The 16914-nt window shown below is 41.2% G+C and overlaps 1 protein-coding gene across 7 annotated transcripts in view; it reads left to right on the top strand.

Annotated features, from left to right (window-relative positions):
* Positions 1-16914, top strand: part of LOC103550909 (zinc finger protein 112) — a 101576-nt gene that overhangs the window by 65648 nt on the left and 19014 nt on the right. The window contains exons 1-2 of one of the 7 annotated variants that reach the window (XM_008520103.2): positions 3768-3880; positions 16622-16669. The exons of 1 other annotated variant lie outside the window; for it this stretch is intronic. In XM_008520103.2, coding sequence (XP_008518325.1) covers positions 16655-16669 — 15 coding nt within the window. In that variant the 5' untranslated portion in view covers positions 3768-3880; positions 16622-16654. Of the gene's footprint in view, positions 1-3767; positions 4007-15558; positions 15701-16621; positions 16670-16914 lie in introns of those variants that run through there. 5 more of the 7 variants (XM_070632892.1, XM_070632889.1, XM_070632893.1 and 2 more) reach the window with 5 other exon arrangements.

Genomic DNA, 16914 nt, shown 5'->3' with positions numbered 1-16914 from the left:
GTACTTATTCCAGAAAAAAGAAAGCGTATGCCCACAACAGGAGTTTTATGAGTATTTTACAGAAGCCTTATTCACAATAGCTAAAAAATGTAAACAGGTATCCATTGTGACTTATTCAAGCCGTCGAACATCACACAATAATAAAAAGGATCAGATGACTGATACGTGCATCAGCATGGATGGGTCTGAAAAACACTGTACTCGGTTAAAGAGTCGCAATGCAAAAGAGTACTTACTATGTGCTTCCATATAATTGACGTTCTAAAATTAATGTACGGTGAAAAATATCAGAGCAGAGGTTGCTACTGGACAAAGGGGTAGAGATTGACTGGGAAGAGGAAACTTTCTGGGGTGATGTTAACATTCTGTATCTTAACATAGCTCAGAGTTGGACAAATAAGCGATAGGTAAGATGGCCAGGCAGATAGCTAAGAAATTAGTATTTCTAATTTTAGAATCTAGGCTGTGAGTATATGGGTGAACACTGCATATTCTTCCAACTGTTCTTCACTTTAAAAAGTTTCATGTAAAATATTGGGGAAAAACAGCTTTGAGTGAAAAATTTTGAGTGAGTTTTTCAAGAAAAATTTCAAGAGTTCAAGATTGTATATATATATGCACATATATTCATATATATAAATTAATTATATACGCACAGAAAATTTCACACATTTTTCCAGAAACACATACAAACAAATGGCACAGAGAGAACACACCAGTGTGGCTACCAGTGGGGCAAGAGAGAGAATAAGTGAGTAGTAGGGGGTAGGATTGAATAAGTAAATTAAATGTTATTTTTATTTTCACATTTATTTGGCATTTCTATGTAATTAGGGTCTGTGGAAGCTCTGTCTGCATTGTTGCCAGAGGCCTATAATATTTCTTGGAGAAAATTTTCCAAACACAATGTATAACTTAGGGTCCACTGAATAGATAGCAACCACACTAGTTATTTGAAAAAAGAGAATTATGACATTACAGAGTTGGTTGCTAAATCACTGAAAGGGCAGAAAGAGGTATGATGGAGGGAGCAACTACGCCAAGCAGCCACCACCCCAAGGTCTGGGGAACAAAGTGGAGAGGTGGTGATTATTAAAACTTAGAAGCTTGGTGGAAGAGCCTCTGTCCCGGAACTCAGTCCTCTGAGGAGGGGGAGGTCCAGCTGGTTCTGGTGGCCCTGAGCTGGGAGGCAGGGCCCTGGAGCTCTAGGACTTGGACGTCTGAGGAACAGGCTTTGGGAAGCTGTTTGACAATGTCTCTGAGGAGCCGTGATGAAGCTGGTTATTCAAGCGTTGGAAAACCTGCAAATTAGATTGGGCCGCTGCTACAAGAAGGAAATGCCACTGCCCGGAAGCCCACAGGAAGTGGCAAGGCTCTTCCTCCTCCTCCAGCCGTGCAGTATCCCTCTACCCGCAGAGCCTAATGTAGAACCACATGGCAAAGCAGAAAGATGGGCTGCACATTTCCCATTCCAGCTCCATAAAGCCGAGCAAAGAAGGGTGGCTTCGGAGCAAAGAGATAATAATTTATTAAATGCACACACGGGAATCTTTAAAGTACCTTTTGGTTATTGATTTCTGGCTGAATTTCATTGTATTCATTAAAAAATGGTATTATTTCAGCATTTTGAAATTTGTGGTCATTGCATTATGGCCTACCATATGGTCCCTTTGTGTAAATACGTCAGGTGTGATTGAAAAGATGTGTATTTCATAGGTCTTGCCAGAACCTTTTGTTGCCCCAGCCTCACATGGGTACCAAGAGTGCTGCAAGCTTTTAGGCTTTCCAGCTTATTGACTAGACCATCACCCCCAGGAGAAAAGTCGCCCCAAATGCATGACTCCCCCAACTTTGTCTGAATTTTAGCCCACTAATTCTCCTTTATCTTGTCTCTTGCTGCCTTCCTACACCTTTAAAAAATATGTCCATCTTTCATCTCCCAGATGTTTGTTCTAGAGTACCTCTTTTATTATTACCGGAAGTGGAAGCATACAAAACATTATTTTGTCTATTGTATATTTTAATTTTCCTGTCATTTTATCCAAAAACTCACCTATCATCAGATTTATCCTCTTTAAAATATAAACTATTAGATAATTATTTTTTAAAACATTTCCTTTTGGGAGGGGTTGTTAAAGAATCACATGGTGTAATTTCTTAAAATGGTTCCCTTCCTTTAAACCATTGACCATTTTCACATAATGGCTGTTATGTCATTTTTCTCTTACTCCTCAGTGAGGATACTTGGCCAGCATTTGAGGAGGTTTCGGTTGGACATTGTATGGGACCTTGTTCAGCTATTTTCAGCACCACATTTTCCTTATTCTTGCCAAAAAACTAGACTTTAACTTGTAGTTTACAGAAAATATTGAAGTTTCAGGACAATAAATTTCAGATCAAGAAAGCCATCAGACAACTCCAGAAGGTGAGCAATCCTACATGACAACTGACCTAGTTACTTCAGCAGGTCAGGGACATGCAAAAAGGGGGAAGGGGAACTGTTCTAGATTACAAGAGGTTCAAGTGACATAACATCAAATACAATTAATGTACTAGTATAAAGGAAAACAATATATATTTCTTCCCCAGGAGAAGAGTGGGTATTTAAACTTTCTCCTCTTCTCTCTTTCTGCGGAAGTTTTCTGGCCATTTTCTCCATCCCGCCACCTCCCTGAATCACCAAGTCCTCCATAAGACAATTCATAGTATTTATGATATCAAGAGCAGGCTGAAAATAGGTCATGTGGTACTAAAAGCTCAAAGAAGAAATTTCAAGATTTTATAAAGGGTTTATCCCTTCTTATAATGTTTTGTCTATCAACACAGCTCCTTCCATTTGCCTTACAAACCACATTTCACAATCAGCAATTAAAGCCAAGGAAATGTGAGAACAATGTGCTGCTTTGGCTTTACGGCCTGATCAATGGTGCATTTGTTTCTTGTAGATTCTTGGCATCCACGTCCATTCCTGTGGATCTTGGAATGTACTGCTCATGGTAGGCAGCTGTCAGAGTTCTAGATGCGTTCACGCCCACATACAATAAAAAAGACAATCCAGTCAAAGTAAGGTTGAGGTCCTGGATTCCTTCGATTTGGTGCTCAGTGCAGGTCAGCACAATTTCCTTTCAGTATTTGCATTTTTTACCCACACATCGCTTCCTTTCTATAATCTGCCTTTTCTTCCTTCTTTCGCGTTCTTCAAGCTTCTCCAGTCTGTCTCTATGGGGCAGTTTCTTGGAATAAGCAGGTAGTTTGCTTTTATTTTTGTCACGTTGGGAAGAAAAGATTTCAAGAGGAAAAAAAAGGCATGGGAGGGGGTAGCCAAGCTCGACTAACAGTACAGAATCAGAAAAAGATAGTATTGGATGTTTTTCCAATACTATCCAACTATCCAACTACTATCAGAAAGAGAAAGGACTGCGTTGCAGAAAGGGCTGCCCCGCAGGTGACTCCGTGAATTGTAGTCAGAAGATCCACAGGATCAGAGACAGTGACGCTCCCGAAAAGGCGCCTGTAGTGGCATGAAATTCTCTGCTGGAGAGAACACAGAAGCATCCAACAGAGCTGTCTGTTCGCACACACTTCGGCTCCAGGAAGGCGAGGTTACGGAATTCACTCCCAGACCCCTGCTACAACACACAATCCAGATGCTCCGGGTAGCAGAGGGCACTTCCGCCCCAGGAAGGCACCGAAGTGGCCTGGGAATTCTGGGAAGTGTAGTCCAGGAGCCCTGTAGTTGGATAACTTCCGCTACGGGAGGCTGCGGCTGTGTCCCCGCTCCCGGCGGGAATTCTGGGAAGCGTAGTCCAGGAGGTCTCTGCAGGCAGAGCGACTTCCGCTCCAGGTACGCAAGGCCGCGGCCTTCATTCTTCGTAGAAAGGTGAGCCGTGCCCTGCCCGGGGCCCTCTCCCCGCGTCCACACGGACCCTTCTTCGCTTTGCTGTGGGCCAGTAGCGACCAGCCCCTCGACCTGGGGGAAGAGGATCCGCCTGCGGCGAAGCGCGGGGTTTGCGTCCCCTGAATGAGCGTCTGGAGCGCGGGGCGGTGGAGCATCCCGGCTCCGGGCCGGGCCGGGGTCGCGCGCCGCTGGGAGGGAGGGTCTCCCGGGGTCAGACCGTCCCAGCCCTCGCCCCGCCCACCGGCCCCGCCGCCGCCCGGCGTTCCGGGATCCGGCGAGCATCCTCGAGTCCCTGCCTCCGTTTCCTCTTTAAGCTGGTTCCAGCGTGTACCTAATAGAGTTATTTGGAGAGTTCGATGAGAATGGAGAAGTCAGAGCATTAGAACGGAGCCTGGCTGTGGTCAAAAATAGGTCTCCTGTTACTTCTACTTTTTTAATTTTCAGAGAAGCTCTCAATTCCCTGAAAGCTTCAGCGAACCCGGGATGGGGTCCCACCTCCTGTTGCAGGGTCCCTGCCCCTTCTGTGATCCCTGAAGGAAGCGGGGCTGTACCCAGATTCCTAGTATTTTCTTTTAATTTTAATTTTATTTCAAGGAGGGGATACTCCTGGGTGTTGTCTGAGATGTCCCCTGTAATTTATGCGGAGTTCTGTTAAGTTCTGATTTTTCTCAGCCTCTTTTTCCTTCCCCAGCCTTGACTTCCTGAGAAAGGCTGCGGGGAGGAGGGAGTGACCCTTTGGCTTCTGGCAGCAGAGCGGTCACCTGAATAGGATTTAGTATTTTTCTTCCTCTTATGTTCTCTCTTCTCGGGGGAAAAGATGTTTCTTTCACTCATGGGCAAGTTCTTCTGCTGTGAAGATACCCTGATATTTGTTGAATAAATGCGGGAAGGGATGGGGGAGGTACTTGGGCATCAGGAATAGCCGTCCTATTTAAACATTTAGTGCTGAACATTATTCTAGGCGTTTTATATGAATTAACATATTTAATCCTCACATGAGCCCTCTGGGGGTTGAGGGTACTGTTATTCCCATATTGAAGATGAGGAATCTGAGACGAGAAGAGCAAAAGATCTTTATCCTAGGTCACACGGCTAGGAAGACGCTGAGTTGACATTTGAGTTTAGGCTTTCAGTCTGTTGCCTTAGTTCTTAACGTGGTTAATGTCAGGTTGAGAAGGCACGTTTCGGATTTTTATGGAGGGCCGTGAAAGCCATCAGTGAGCTTCCGGTTTTTGATAAGAGTTTTTTAGACATCTGCAATTTAATTGTACTTTATTTGAAGTAATTTTTGTAGTTCCTATTCCAATTATACAAATAACAATTGCGTATTGTAGAGAATGAAGAAAATATATGAAGTATAAAGAAAAAATTTCATCACCCATCACCAGAGGATGTAGAGAGAACCATGTGAACATTTTAATGTTTTCTTGTTGGGTAGATTTATTTTTGGATTTTCTCTTCAGTTTTATAAAATAGGTATCATAGGTTTTGTTTTCCCCTTAAGTTTTTACTATGGAAATTTATAAACATAGCCGAATGTAATAAGAATAAAATAATGACCCAGTGGAACCGTCATCCAACTTCAACTCTTGTTAACATTTGTCAGTGTTATATCAACCCCCTCTCCAATTTTCTTTGTTTTTGTATTTTAAAGCAAATCTCCAACATTGAGTGGGTATGATAGTGATTGATTGATTGTCATAATTGCCAAAATTTGATTATCAAACATCGTTTATATCCAAGACCAAGACAGGGAGGTGTTAGCAGCTACGGCAGGGTTTTCAGTCTTTGCAGCTTGGAGAATGGGACTGACTTCGGCAAGCTAGAGGCCACGAGAGCACAGCCCATTGGAGAGGGACGGTGGCGAATTTTGGTTTCCCACATAGTCTGACTTACCTATGTCTTGTAGCTCTTTGTTTCGTAGCGCTCTGTTTCCATACCCTGAAACTTTTTGTTTCGCTGGGGCCATGTCATCTTTCTCTGTGTGCCCAGCACACCGTACAAGGTTGGTGAGGGTTTGTAGTTAGAGTAGCTCCTCAGCAGGCAGCTGGCCTCAAGGGTTTGCAGTGCAGAATTCCTGAAACGGGAATTAAGGAGCAAAACAGGATAAAAATAACCCGTGGAGATATTCCTTAATCTCCCTTCATGTCGGTGGGCTGTTGAATCCACTGACTATTTCAGAGTATTATGAAAAGTTGATGAGCAGTTATTTTGATGATCTAAAACAAATTTCCTAAGAAACACCTTGGGAGAAATGATCATAGCTAACATTTATAGGCTGTGTGTTATGAGTGAGGCAGGGTTTCCCATGGTTTACAGATATTAATTTACTTCTCGTAACAAACCTATTATTGCTGTCATTTTACAGAGCAGAAAACAGGTTTTTTTAAAAACAATTATCTTACAGTCAAATTGAGTCTGTTTTTCCTTTTGGGGTACAATCTGTTAATTTTAACACAGGTATAGATGTGTATAATCACCACTGTCATCAGATAGAAAATTGTTCCATCACCCCAAAAACTCCCCTCCTGGTTACCCTTTACAATGACCCCTCAACACACCTCTAACCACCGGCAACCACTCTAACTCTATAGTTTTGTCTTTTTGAAAGTATGTAAATGGACTTGTACATATATAACCTTTTGAGGCTGGATTCTCTCACTCAGCATAATCCGTTTGACATTCATCCAAGTTGTTGTATGTATCACTACATTATTTTTTATTGCTGGTTAATATTACATTTATGGATGTATTATAGTTGATCCCTTCCCCCATTGAAGCGTATTTGGGTTGTTTCCAGTTTTCGACAGTTATGAATAAGCTGCTATAAACGTTTGTGAACAGGTTTTTGTGCTTATTTCTCTGGGGTACATAACCAGGAATGGGATTCCTGAGTCATATGGAAAGTGTATGTTTAACTTTATAAGAAACAGCCAAACTATTCCCCAGAGTGTCTACCATTTTACATCCCGCTAATGACCTATGAAAGTTCCAGTTGCTCCACGTCCTTGTCAGCATTTAGTATTGTCTGAGTCTACTTTAGCCATTCTAATAGGTGTGTATCGGTATCTCATTGGGACTTTAATTTACATTTCCCTAATGATTAATGATGTTCAATAGATATATCTTTTCTACAGCACATTTGCCATTCTTATATCTTCTTTGCTAAAGTGTTTGTATGTTTTGCCCAGTTTTAAATTGGTAACTGGGTTGTGTTTTCCTTATTGATTTTTGAAAGTTATTTATATATTCTGAATACACTCTTTTGTCAGATATGTGATTTGCAAATATTTCTTTTCAGCCTATAGCTTGTCTTTTCATTCACTTAACACTGCCTTTTGAAGAGCAAAAGTTTTTAATTTTGGTGAAGTCTGATTTATCAGTGTTTTCTTTTATGGATTGTGTTTTCTCATGTCTAAGAATTCTAGCTAACCCCAGGTCACAAAGATTCTCTCTTACATTTTCTTCTAGAAGTTTTATAGTTTTACATTTGAATCTATGATCCATTTTGAGTTAACATTTTTGTAATGTAGGGGTTAGGCTGAGGTTCCTTTTTTTACATATGAATGACAGCTATCCCAACACCATTTGTTTGGGTTTATTTCCGAGCTATCTTCCGTCAGATTGATCTACACATATGTCCCTTCATCATTACCAAGCTGTCTTAGTTACTGTAGCTTCATCCTAAGTATTGAAATTGTATAGTTTGCTTTCTCCAATTTTATTCTGCTTTTTCAAAATTGTTTTACCTTTTGTAGTTTCTTTGCCTTTCCATGTACACTTTAGAACAGCTTGACTATATCTACAAAAAAATTCAGCTAGGGTTTTCATTTGCGTGATGTTAAATGTGTAGCCCTGTCTTCGCTATGTTGAGTCCTGCAGTCCCTGAATATGGTATGTCCCTCTGTTTATTGAAATATTCGTTACTTTCTTACATCAGCGTTTTGTAGTTTTATGCATACAGATCCTAATACATGTTTTGTTTAGACTTATTCCTAAGTATATAATTTATTCTTTTGGAGCTCTTGTAAGTTGTATTGTTTTTAAATTTTGGTTTCTGACTGTACATTGCCAGCATATTAGAACAACACATGACTTTTGTGTGTTAACCTTGGATTCTGCGACTGTGCTCAACTCACTAGACATTTTGTTTTTGGTGAATGCCTTAGGATTTTCCACATAGACACACATTTTGTGTGTAAGTAGGGTCAGTTTTATTTCCTTTCTAATCTGTATACTTTTGTTTCTTTTTTCTTGCCTTATTGCATTGGCCGATTTTCAGAACAACGTCAAATAGGAGTGGTGAGAATGGACTTCTCTGCCTTGTTCCCAATTGAAGGGGACAGCATTGTATAAGTTCCCTTATATTTTCATTTCGTGAAAGTTTTATCACAAATGGATGTTGTATTTTGTCAAATGCTTCTCTTTTTTGATATGATTTTGTGTTATTCTTTAGACTGTTAACATGGTGGATTAGATTGGTTAATTTCCAAAGATTGAAGCAGCCTTTCCTTCCCAGCATAAATCTCACTTGTCAGTGGTGTACTGTTCTTTTCCTGTATCATTTGATTTGATTTGCTGACATTTTTGTTGAGGATTTTTGCAATTATGTTCATGAGAGATATTGGTCTGTAGTTTCATTTTTTGTCCTGTCTTGGTCTAGTATCAATAATTCTGGCCTGATAAAATGAGTTGGAAAGTGTTCCCTTTTCTTCTGTATTCAGGAGGAGATTGTACAGAATTAGTGTTATTTCTTTGTTAAATGTTTGGTAGAATTAACCAGTGAAATCATTTGACTTGGGGATTATATATTTGGAAGGTTTTTAACTGAATTTAATTTAATAACTATTTGTGTTGTCTATTTGATCTTCAGTATGTTTTGTAGTTTGTAATTTTCAAGAAATTGATCCATTTCATCTGAGTTTTCCAATTTAGGTGTGTAGAATTGTTCGTAGTATTCACTTATCATTCTTTTAATGTCTGCCAGGTCTGTAGTGACATCTCCTCTTCATTCCTGATATTGCTAATTTTTGTCATCTCTTTTATTCTTTGACATGCTAGAGTTTTTATTATTGTAAGAAAACTATGGGGTTTCATTGATTTTCTCTATTACATATGTGTTTTCAATTTTGTCGATTTCTACTTTTACCTGTATTATTTCCTTTCTTTTGTTTGATTTGGATCTACTTTGCTTCTCTTTTGCTATCTTAAATGTACTTTCTAGGTTTCTTTTAAGAAGTTGAGCAAATCCCAAACAGGATAAACTGTAAGCAGTCCAGGCCCACACAGATCACAATCAAACTGCTGAAAACTGGAGACGGGAGAGAAGCTTGAAAGCAGCCAGAGAAAAATAATACATTCCCGTTATGCCCAAGGGTCATATATAGCATGCGGCTACTTTGAAAACCCCACCATTGTTATCATTTTTGCTTCCAACAGTAAAACAGATTGTAAAGAACTCAAGAGAAGAATCATCTATGATATTTTCCCAGAGATTTACCATTCTGTTGCTTGATGATCCATATTTCTTTCTCTCTCATTTCCTTTGAAAGAGTTTCCTTTACCAGTCCTTTTAGAGCAAGTCTGCTGGCTATGAGTTCTCTTAGTTTCTCTGAGAATGTCTTTATTTTGCCTTCATCCCTGAATATTTTTCTAAACTATATCCTGAGTATACATTTCTGCATTGACAGTTCTTTTCTCTCACTACTATAAAAGTATCATGCCACTTACTTCTGGCCTCCGTGGTTTCTGATAAGAAATCTGGGTTCCTTCGAATCATTGTACTCCTGTAGGTGATGCATTGTTTTTCTCTGGCTGCTTTCAAGCAGAATTATCACCCGGGAGCTCTATACAAAGACAGATCCTTGAGTCCAGTCCCAAACCCACTTATTTAGAATTTTGAGGGGGTGGGACCAAGGATCTTCATTTTCACAGAAACCTCAGGTGATTGGTATGCACTCTAAGGTTTGACAAGTGCTTGTCATTTAGTTTCATTTAGTTTTTTAACAATTATTGTTTAACCTACACACAGTGGAGTTATTTTTGGTGTACAGTTCTGTGAGTTTCGACAATTGCAATGTACTACAAATTTGGTGGGAATGGAGATCTTGCTTGTTTCAACTTTTGACAGCTTTGGAAATTCATAAAGCAGCTTGCCATTACTTGTGAATCAAACAAAATTAGTTGTCATTGAAATGGCTTGACTACAGTATACATACTGTTTTGCCTCCTACTTTTAGGTTGAATTCATTAAGAAACATCATCGAGTCTGCAGCTAAAACTGATTTCCAAAGCCATTCAATATTTGCTAATAGCAGTTGAGAGCAGTTTCTTCACTCAGAAATCCTGAGATTAAAAAAAAAAAAAATTACAATAAAACTTTACTGCTGCTCAGCCATTGACACGCTGTGTGGTGAGGCAAGTGAGGATATTCAGCTTCTGTTTCTGACTAAATTCAGGAAACTGATGATGGCTCAGTCCAGGAGAGTGAGTAGAGTTCATTATTGATGCTATTGGTCCAATAGCACGTGATATATTAGAATATTTTCTGCAGAATACCTGCTGATGAATAGTACAATGAATAACCATAGGCTTTAAACACTTACATTTTTACAAGCTTTATAAATTTGTAATCAGTTTGAATGCATCCCAGCAGATCACACTTCATGTTATACTGAATTAGCATCTTTTCAACTTCTTTGAAAATATTTTCACCTATAGTCGTTCCACTCAGACTATACCTAGAGGCCAGTTAAGTCACTTCAAACTTGGCGTTGATTCATTTTATAAACAACTACTGCCCAGCATCACTGACATATGTTGAGTTATCAAGAGCCAGATAAAATTTATCAGAATCATTTCTCTTATATTTTAATTGACTATAATGTTGTTCCCATTGTGTTCAGCTCTTCAAGCAACTGTTCTTGCCCAAAGTCTAATAATCTTAAACAAATATATTTTCTCTGGACACCCTTCTTTGGCTGCTACAATCAAACATGATTTACTTAACTCATAATTGGTACCTTACTTTATTTGCTTGGGTCAGAAATAGAAGCTGAATATCTGAATATCCAAAACTTACTTTGGTTGCAGCCTCGTTTTCATTTTTTGTGTGTGTGAAGAAATTCTGCTCTGGCGAGACAGTTGATTTCAGATTTTCTAATTTTTCTGACCGTTGCTTTACTGTGAACTGAGGATATTTGTGGTAAGTGCTTAGCCTGATAAGGTTGACATATATTATATTCTTTTAGGTAGCTGTGTTGCCACCACATAGTAAGCAAAAGATTTTGCCGTCTAATTCAATAACAAAATTATTTCACTTCCAGTGTGCCTTTTTGAAGTGTGTCACACTTCCAATGCGACATTTAAAGTCTGTTTTGCTCTTGTTTTGACATGATGAGTATGAACTGGTAATGAAAAATTAAAATGTTGTGGTACAGCAATACATGTGGTAGTTGAAGTGCTCTTCAGTCATAACTGGGTTGCTGTGATTTGTGGTGTTTACCACCAGTGCAATGAAATGAGAGGTGCACATATGCTCTCTGTTGCAGCTAAACAGCTCTGCTGCTGTAGGACAAAATGACCCAAAGGCAGCACATAAACAGGAGCATTGGGGCCGGCCTGGTGGCACAGCGGTTAAGTGCACACATTCCAGTTTGAGCGGCCTGGGGTTCGCTGGTTTGGATCCCGGGTGTGGACATGGCACTGCTTGGCAAGCCATGCTGTGGAAGGCATCCCACATATAGAGTGGAGGAAGATGGGCATGGATGTTACTCAGGGCCAGTCTTCCTCAGCAAAAAGAGGAGGATTGGCAGCAGATGTTAGCTCAGGGCTAATCTTCCTCAAAAAAAATAAATAACTGCAGATTTCTCATGGGAAACCATGGAGTCCAGAAAATGTTGGAACAACATCTTTAAGATGCTTAAAGAAAGAAATCGTCAACTCAAAATTCTCTGTCCAGTGAAAATTCCCTTCAGGATTGAAGCAGGGAAAATGTCACATATACGCTAAAAAGGAGGCTAAGGGAAGTTCTTTAGGCTGAATAGAAATGATACTAAATGGAAAGCAGAAACTTCAAAAATGAAGAAAGAGCAACAGAAATAGTAAGTTTTTCAGTAGATATAAAATACGGTTTTTCTCCTCTTGAAAATATACATGACTGTGCGAAGTAAAAATGATCACTTTCCTGGCTAGAGCATCGCATAGAGAGTAATACGTACAACAGCTGGAAGTTGAGGAGAGGAGGGTTGAGGGAACTATTTGATGGTAAGCCTCCTGCTTTTCATAGGAAATGGTAAAATAGCGACACTAAGTACATTGCGAAAGATTAGAGCTGTATATATATCGCAGCTGTAGAGGAGAAACAAACAAAATAAAACAGGAGATAGAGCCGGAAGCTAATAGATGCATTAAAATAAATAGAATACTAAAAAAAAGTTTTTTTAAATAACCCAAAACAAGGCAGAAAAGGGGAATAGAGAAACAAAATTAGGGAGGACAAACAGGAAAAAACATAAAATGATAGACTTAAATCCAACCAGATCAAAAATTACATAAAATACTAATGGTCTGAATACATCAATTAGAAGAGATTGTGAGATTGGTTAAAAAATAAGAAGCAAGTACATGCTGCCTAGAAGAACCCCACTTTAGATACAAAAAAATGGATAGATTAAAAGTTGAAAGGATAGGGGCCGGCCCCGTGGCCGAGTGGTTAAGTTCGCGCGCTCCACTGCAGGCGGCCCAGTGTTTCATTGGTTTGAATCCTGGGCGCAGACGTGGCACTGCTCATCAAATCACGCTGAGGCAGCGTCCCACATGCCACAACTAGAAGGACCCACAATGAAGAATATACAGCTATGTACCAGGGGGCTTTGGGGAGAAAAAGAAAAAAAACAAAATCTTTAAAAAAAAAAAAGAAAAGTTAAAAGGATTAAAAAAAAAGTATACGTGTAAACATCAACCAAAAGAAAACTAGAGTGGCTGTATTAATACCAGACAAAGTAGACCTCAGACCAAGGACTGTTACCAGGGATAAAGAGGGACGCGACACCGAGGGTCTGTTCACCAAGTAGACATCACAGTGATCCTAAGTGTGTGTTCACAAAACGGTAGAGCCTCAAGCCATATGAAGAAAACCTGACAGAACTGAAAGAAGAAACAGAGAAATCCACAATTGCATATGGAGGTTTCGGTACTCGTTTCTCCATAGTCAACAAAACAAGTAGACTGAAAATCAGTAAGAATACAAAAGACCTGGACAATACTGTTAACCAACTTGACCTCATTGGCATTTCTAGAACATGCCGTGGAAATCAACAGACTGCACATTATTTTCATGAGCTTCAGTTTCAATGCTTTCGGTTGACCTGTCTTTGAGTTCACGGATGTTTCTGCTCCGTCTCTCCCTCGGCTGCATGTTTCTGTGTAGTGGGGACTGTGTCAGTTTTCAGATGCCTGTTGCTGAGTATAAGGATTGGCAGAGAGGAGTTATCCCGTCCCTGTTTGTGGTTGGGGTAGCTTCCCAACAGGCCGCAGGAAATAGGGTCCTTCAGCTCAGCAGGATTGTATTTGGATTTTCCAATAATGGATGTGGGAGAAATAAACGAAGTAAATATTCCCCATCCTTTATCTTAAGCAATTTTGGTTGGATGCATAAGCCACCAGCTTTTTCAGAATATCTGAAGGGTGATACGCACTGATAATTACTGGCCTAAAATAAATATACTTAGAAGCAGACTGAGGCTGATGCATAGCTTCTGTATTTATCTCATGGTGACAATAATGAGGATGATACTAACAATAGCTAACATTTGTTGGGTGCTTATTATGAACCACACTGACTTGCTAATGTTTGATGTATTCACTCATTTATCCCTCATAATAACCCTGCTTTTATCTCCATTTTACAGTTGAAGAAAGAGAGGCATCGGGAGATTGATTAACTTGCACAAGTTTATTCTGCCCGTGAGTGGCAGAATCAGGGTTGAAACCTGGCAGCCTCATTCGACAGCCTGGTCTCTTGGCCAAGGCACTCTGTTTTCATTAGACCAGCAAAGTGGGTTTAGGAGTTTGTGAGGCTGCTCAACCTGTTAAAAGGCACCCTGGACCGGGGGACGCAGAAGCTGAGTGTTAAAAGCTAAGAGGGTCTAGGACGCAGGTGGGCAAACTGCTGCCCATGGCTGGTCTGTGCAAATCCCTTCTTCCTCCCCAGCTACGAAGAGTTTTTACATTTCAAGGGTTGTAAAAAGAAAAAAAAAGAACAGTATTTGTCAGAGATTGTGTGCGGCCCACAAAGCCCAAGATATTTGCTGTCTGTCCCTTTGTGAGAAACAGTTTGCCAGCCCCTGGTCTGGGTGAGAAGGGAAGGGGGACAGACAGAAGGAACAGCACATGCGAAAGCCTGCAGACTTTTCTGTGAGATCAAGTGATTGACACGCTGGAGATCACAGAGAAGAGGGGCTTTGGAGAAAAAATGAGCAAACAGACACAGATGATTCCTCTCTGTGTGGCTTGCTAAGAATCTGGACTTCATCCCAAGGCACTGGGCAGCCATGCACGTGTTTTAACCAAGAAAGGAGCATAGTCAGACTTTAACTCTGTCAAACATATGAAGAAACAAGAACATTCTATAGGGCGACCGCCATTTAAATGTGTATTTAACATGAAGTGCCTTATATTCTGAATTCTCAGAGTCCCTTGGATGATGAGTGACCCCTATTGCTCGATGAAGCTGACCGGGCAGGTCCAAACTGGAAGCCGGTCTTCATGCTGAGGATGGAGAGATAACCACAACTCACAGTGCTGCCCTTTCCTCCCAGAGACAGCCCCAGGAGCACCTGTAATGGGAGCGGTGGGGAGCTGGGAGTCAGAAGGCCTGAGGCCCAGGCCCTGCCCTGCTCCTGGCTTGCGTGTTCTCCAGTCATTTCCTTTACTCACTGAGAGGCTGAATGGCCTAGTGGTTAATTGCGTGGGCTCAGCTTACAGACCGTCTGTATTCATCTCATAGTCTGTGGTTTACAACCCTCTCTGCAAACTGTCGTCACCTGGGGCGAGAGGGGTTTCATAAAAACTCTTCCTCACTGATGCTCATTTCTAGATCCCAGACTGGGATCTGGGCATTGGGATTGTTTTTTTAACCTTCCCAGTGATAGCAGGGAGCTGGCAGATAGAGAGCCCCTGTCCTAGTAACTAAGGACACAGACTCCGGGCTTGTCACCCTGGCTGCTCTGCTGACTAAATGGATAATCACGAGCAAAAAACTTAAAAACCTTGATGCTTTAATGTTCTCAACTGTCAAAATTATCCCAACCTCTTGAGTTGTTGTGACAATTAAACGAGGCAGTTACTCTAAAGAACGCCATTTGGCTGTTGACTTCCAGTCTGGGTTTGGGGCCCTTCCGTGTTCTCCTAAAGGATGCTGTTTAAACTCTGCTCTGGCATCTGTGTGTGTGTGGTATAATTGCGGATTTCCTAGTTGGTCTCCCGTGCTGGGCTGTGAGCAACTGAGATCTGGGAACTGTCTCCTTTTTAGAAGGTGATCCGTGAATGCGCGAGTGAAAGAAAACAGCTCTTCCGCTGCTAATCATGCAGCCAGGTGAAGGCTCGTTCCTGGTAGCTGGGCGTGCAGTCTGTGGAGTCCACAGCAGTGGCCCATGGGGACGGGCATTTGGGAAGAAGTGGGTAGAAGACCTCTCTAAGGGGGTCCTAAAAGGCTCTGCCTTATTCACAGCCCACAAATAGCCCTTTTTGAGTTCTTTCTCTTCCACAGATGACTGAAGTTGCTTGAGAATGGTAAATAAGGTAAATAACAGTAAATGGCTATTGAGAACAGTAAATAACCTTGAGGAGGGACCCAAGAAATTAAACTCCTGGTCTCCAGACCCTCCCAGGGGTCAAGCGCTGAGCCAACACTTGACAGAGATCTGAGCAATACGGTAGCATCGCAGGCTTCATGCATCATTCATCGCATCCAGGTGGGAGGAGGGCGCTGCCGTTTGCGCCTCCTCCGGCTTCAGGAAGGATCTTCACCAGCCGTTCAACTTTCCAGAGTCTAAAATGGTGTCAGTGTCTAAACAAAAGTGATTACTGGGGCAGCACATTGTTAAGTAAGAAGCCATGATCCCTGCCACCAGATGTCTTACAAGACACATTTCCAAGGACAGTTTTGTCATATAGAACAGTACCTGCTTCTCTGCAGCCACAAGATGATAGGAAACATTGGTGTATTTCCAGCAGTTCCATGCTACTCACATATATAATCCTAACAACAACCTTATAATGTCAGTACTCTTACAATCCTAATGTTGCAGATCATAGAAATGACGCATAGAGAGGTTTATGGACTTAACTATGGTTAAATATACATAGCAGATATATAGCCCTGCCAACCTATAGCAGAGGTACAGCACATCTATAGCAATGCCAGGTTTTGAAAACAAATTTTGTCCCCAGAGTACGCTTTGAGCCAGTACCCTCCATGCCTCTCCCTCCCTACGTTTCCTGGGATGAGAATGAGCACCTTGGGAGCAGGGAGCTGGGCCCCGCTGTGCAGGTGGTCCTTCCCACGCGTGCGGGCGGGCATCCTGCGGGACACGTGGCGGAGCTGGAATCCGGCAGAGGGCTGTGTGGCGACATCTGCCTGTGGGGAGGGACACCTTTTTCTAATTTCACAGAGATCCGTCTCCCTTTCTCTCATGGCTCTTTCTTGTTCTGCCCCCTCAGGTCTCTGCCTTTCCCCGGGAAAAGGAGGAGAAAATGATCAAGGTTCAGGTGAGCTGGATTTTTGTTTCTGTCGCTTAACATGTTCTCTCATCTCAGTAAGTGGACGCCTGTTTTCTCTTCCTTGACAGGGGTGAAGAATGACAGCAGACATTTAATACCATTTATGTGCCATGCTCGTTTATTTCCTTTTTAAAATTTCCTTTCAGTTTTTATTTATTGTCACTTCATTTTACAAATAGTAGTGTAAAAGAGAATAGAAATCAAAAACATGAAAAAACCCGCACATTATTACC

Source organism: Equus przewalskii, chromosome 9 (assembly GCF_037783145.1).
Source record: "Equus przewalskii isolate Varuska chromosome 9, EquPr2, whole genome shotgun sequence".
Classification (NCBI taxonomy): Eukaryota; Metazoa; Chordata; class Mammalia; order Perissodactyla; family Equidae; genus Equus; species Equus przewalskii.
This window is presented reverse-complemented; position numbering and strand designations above follow the sequence as displayed.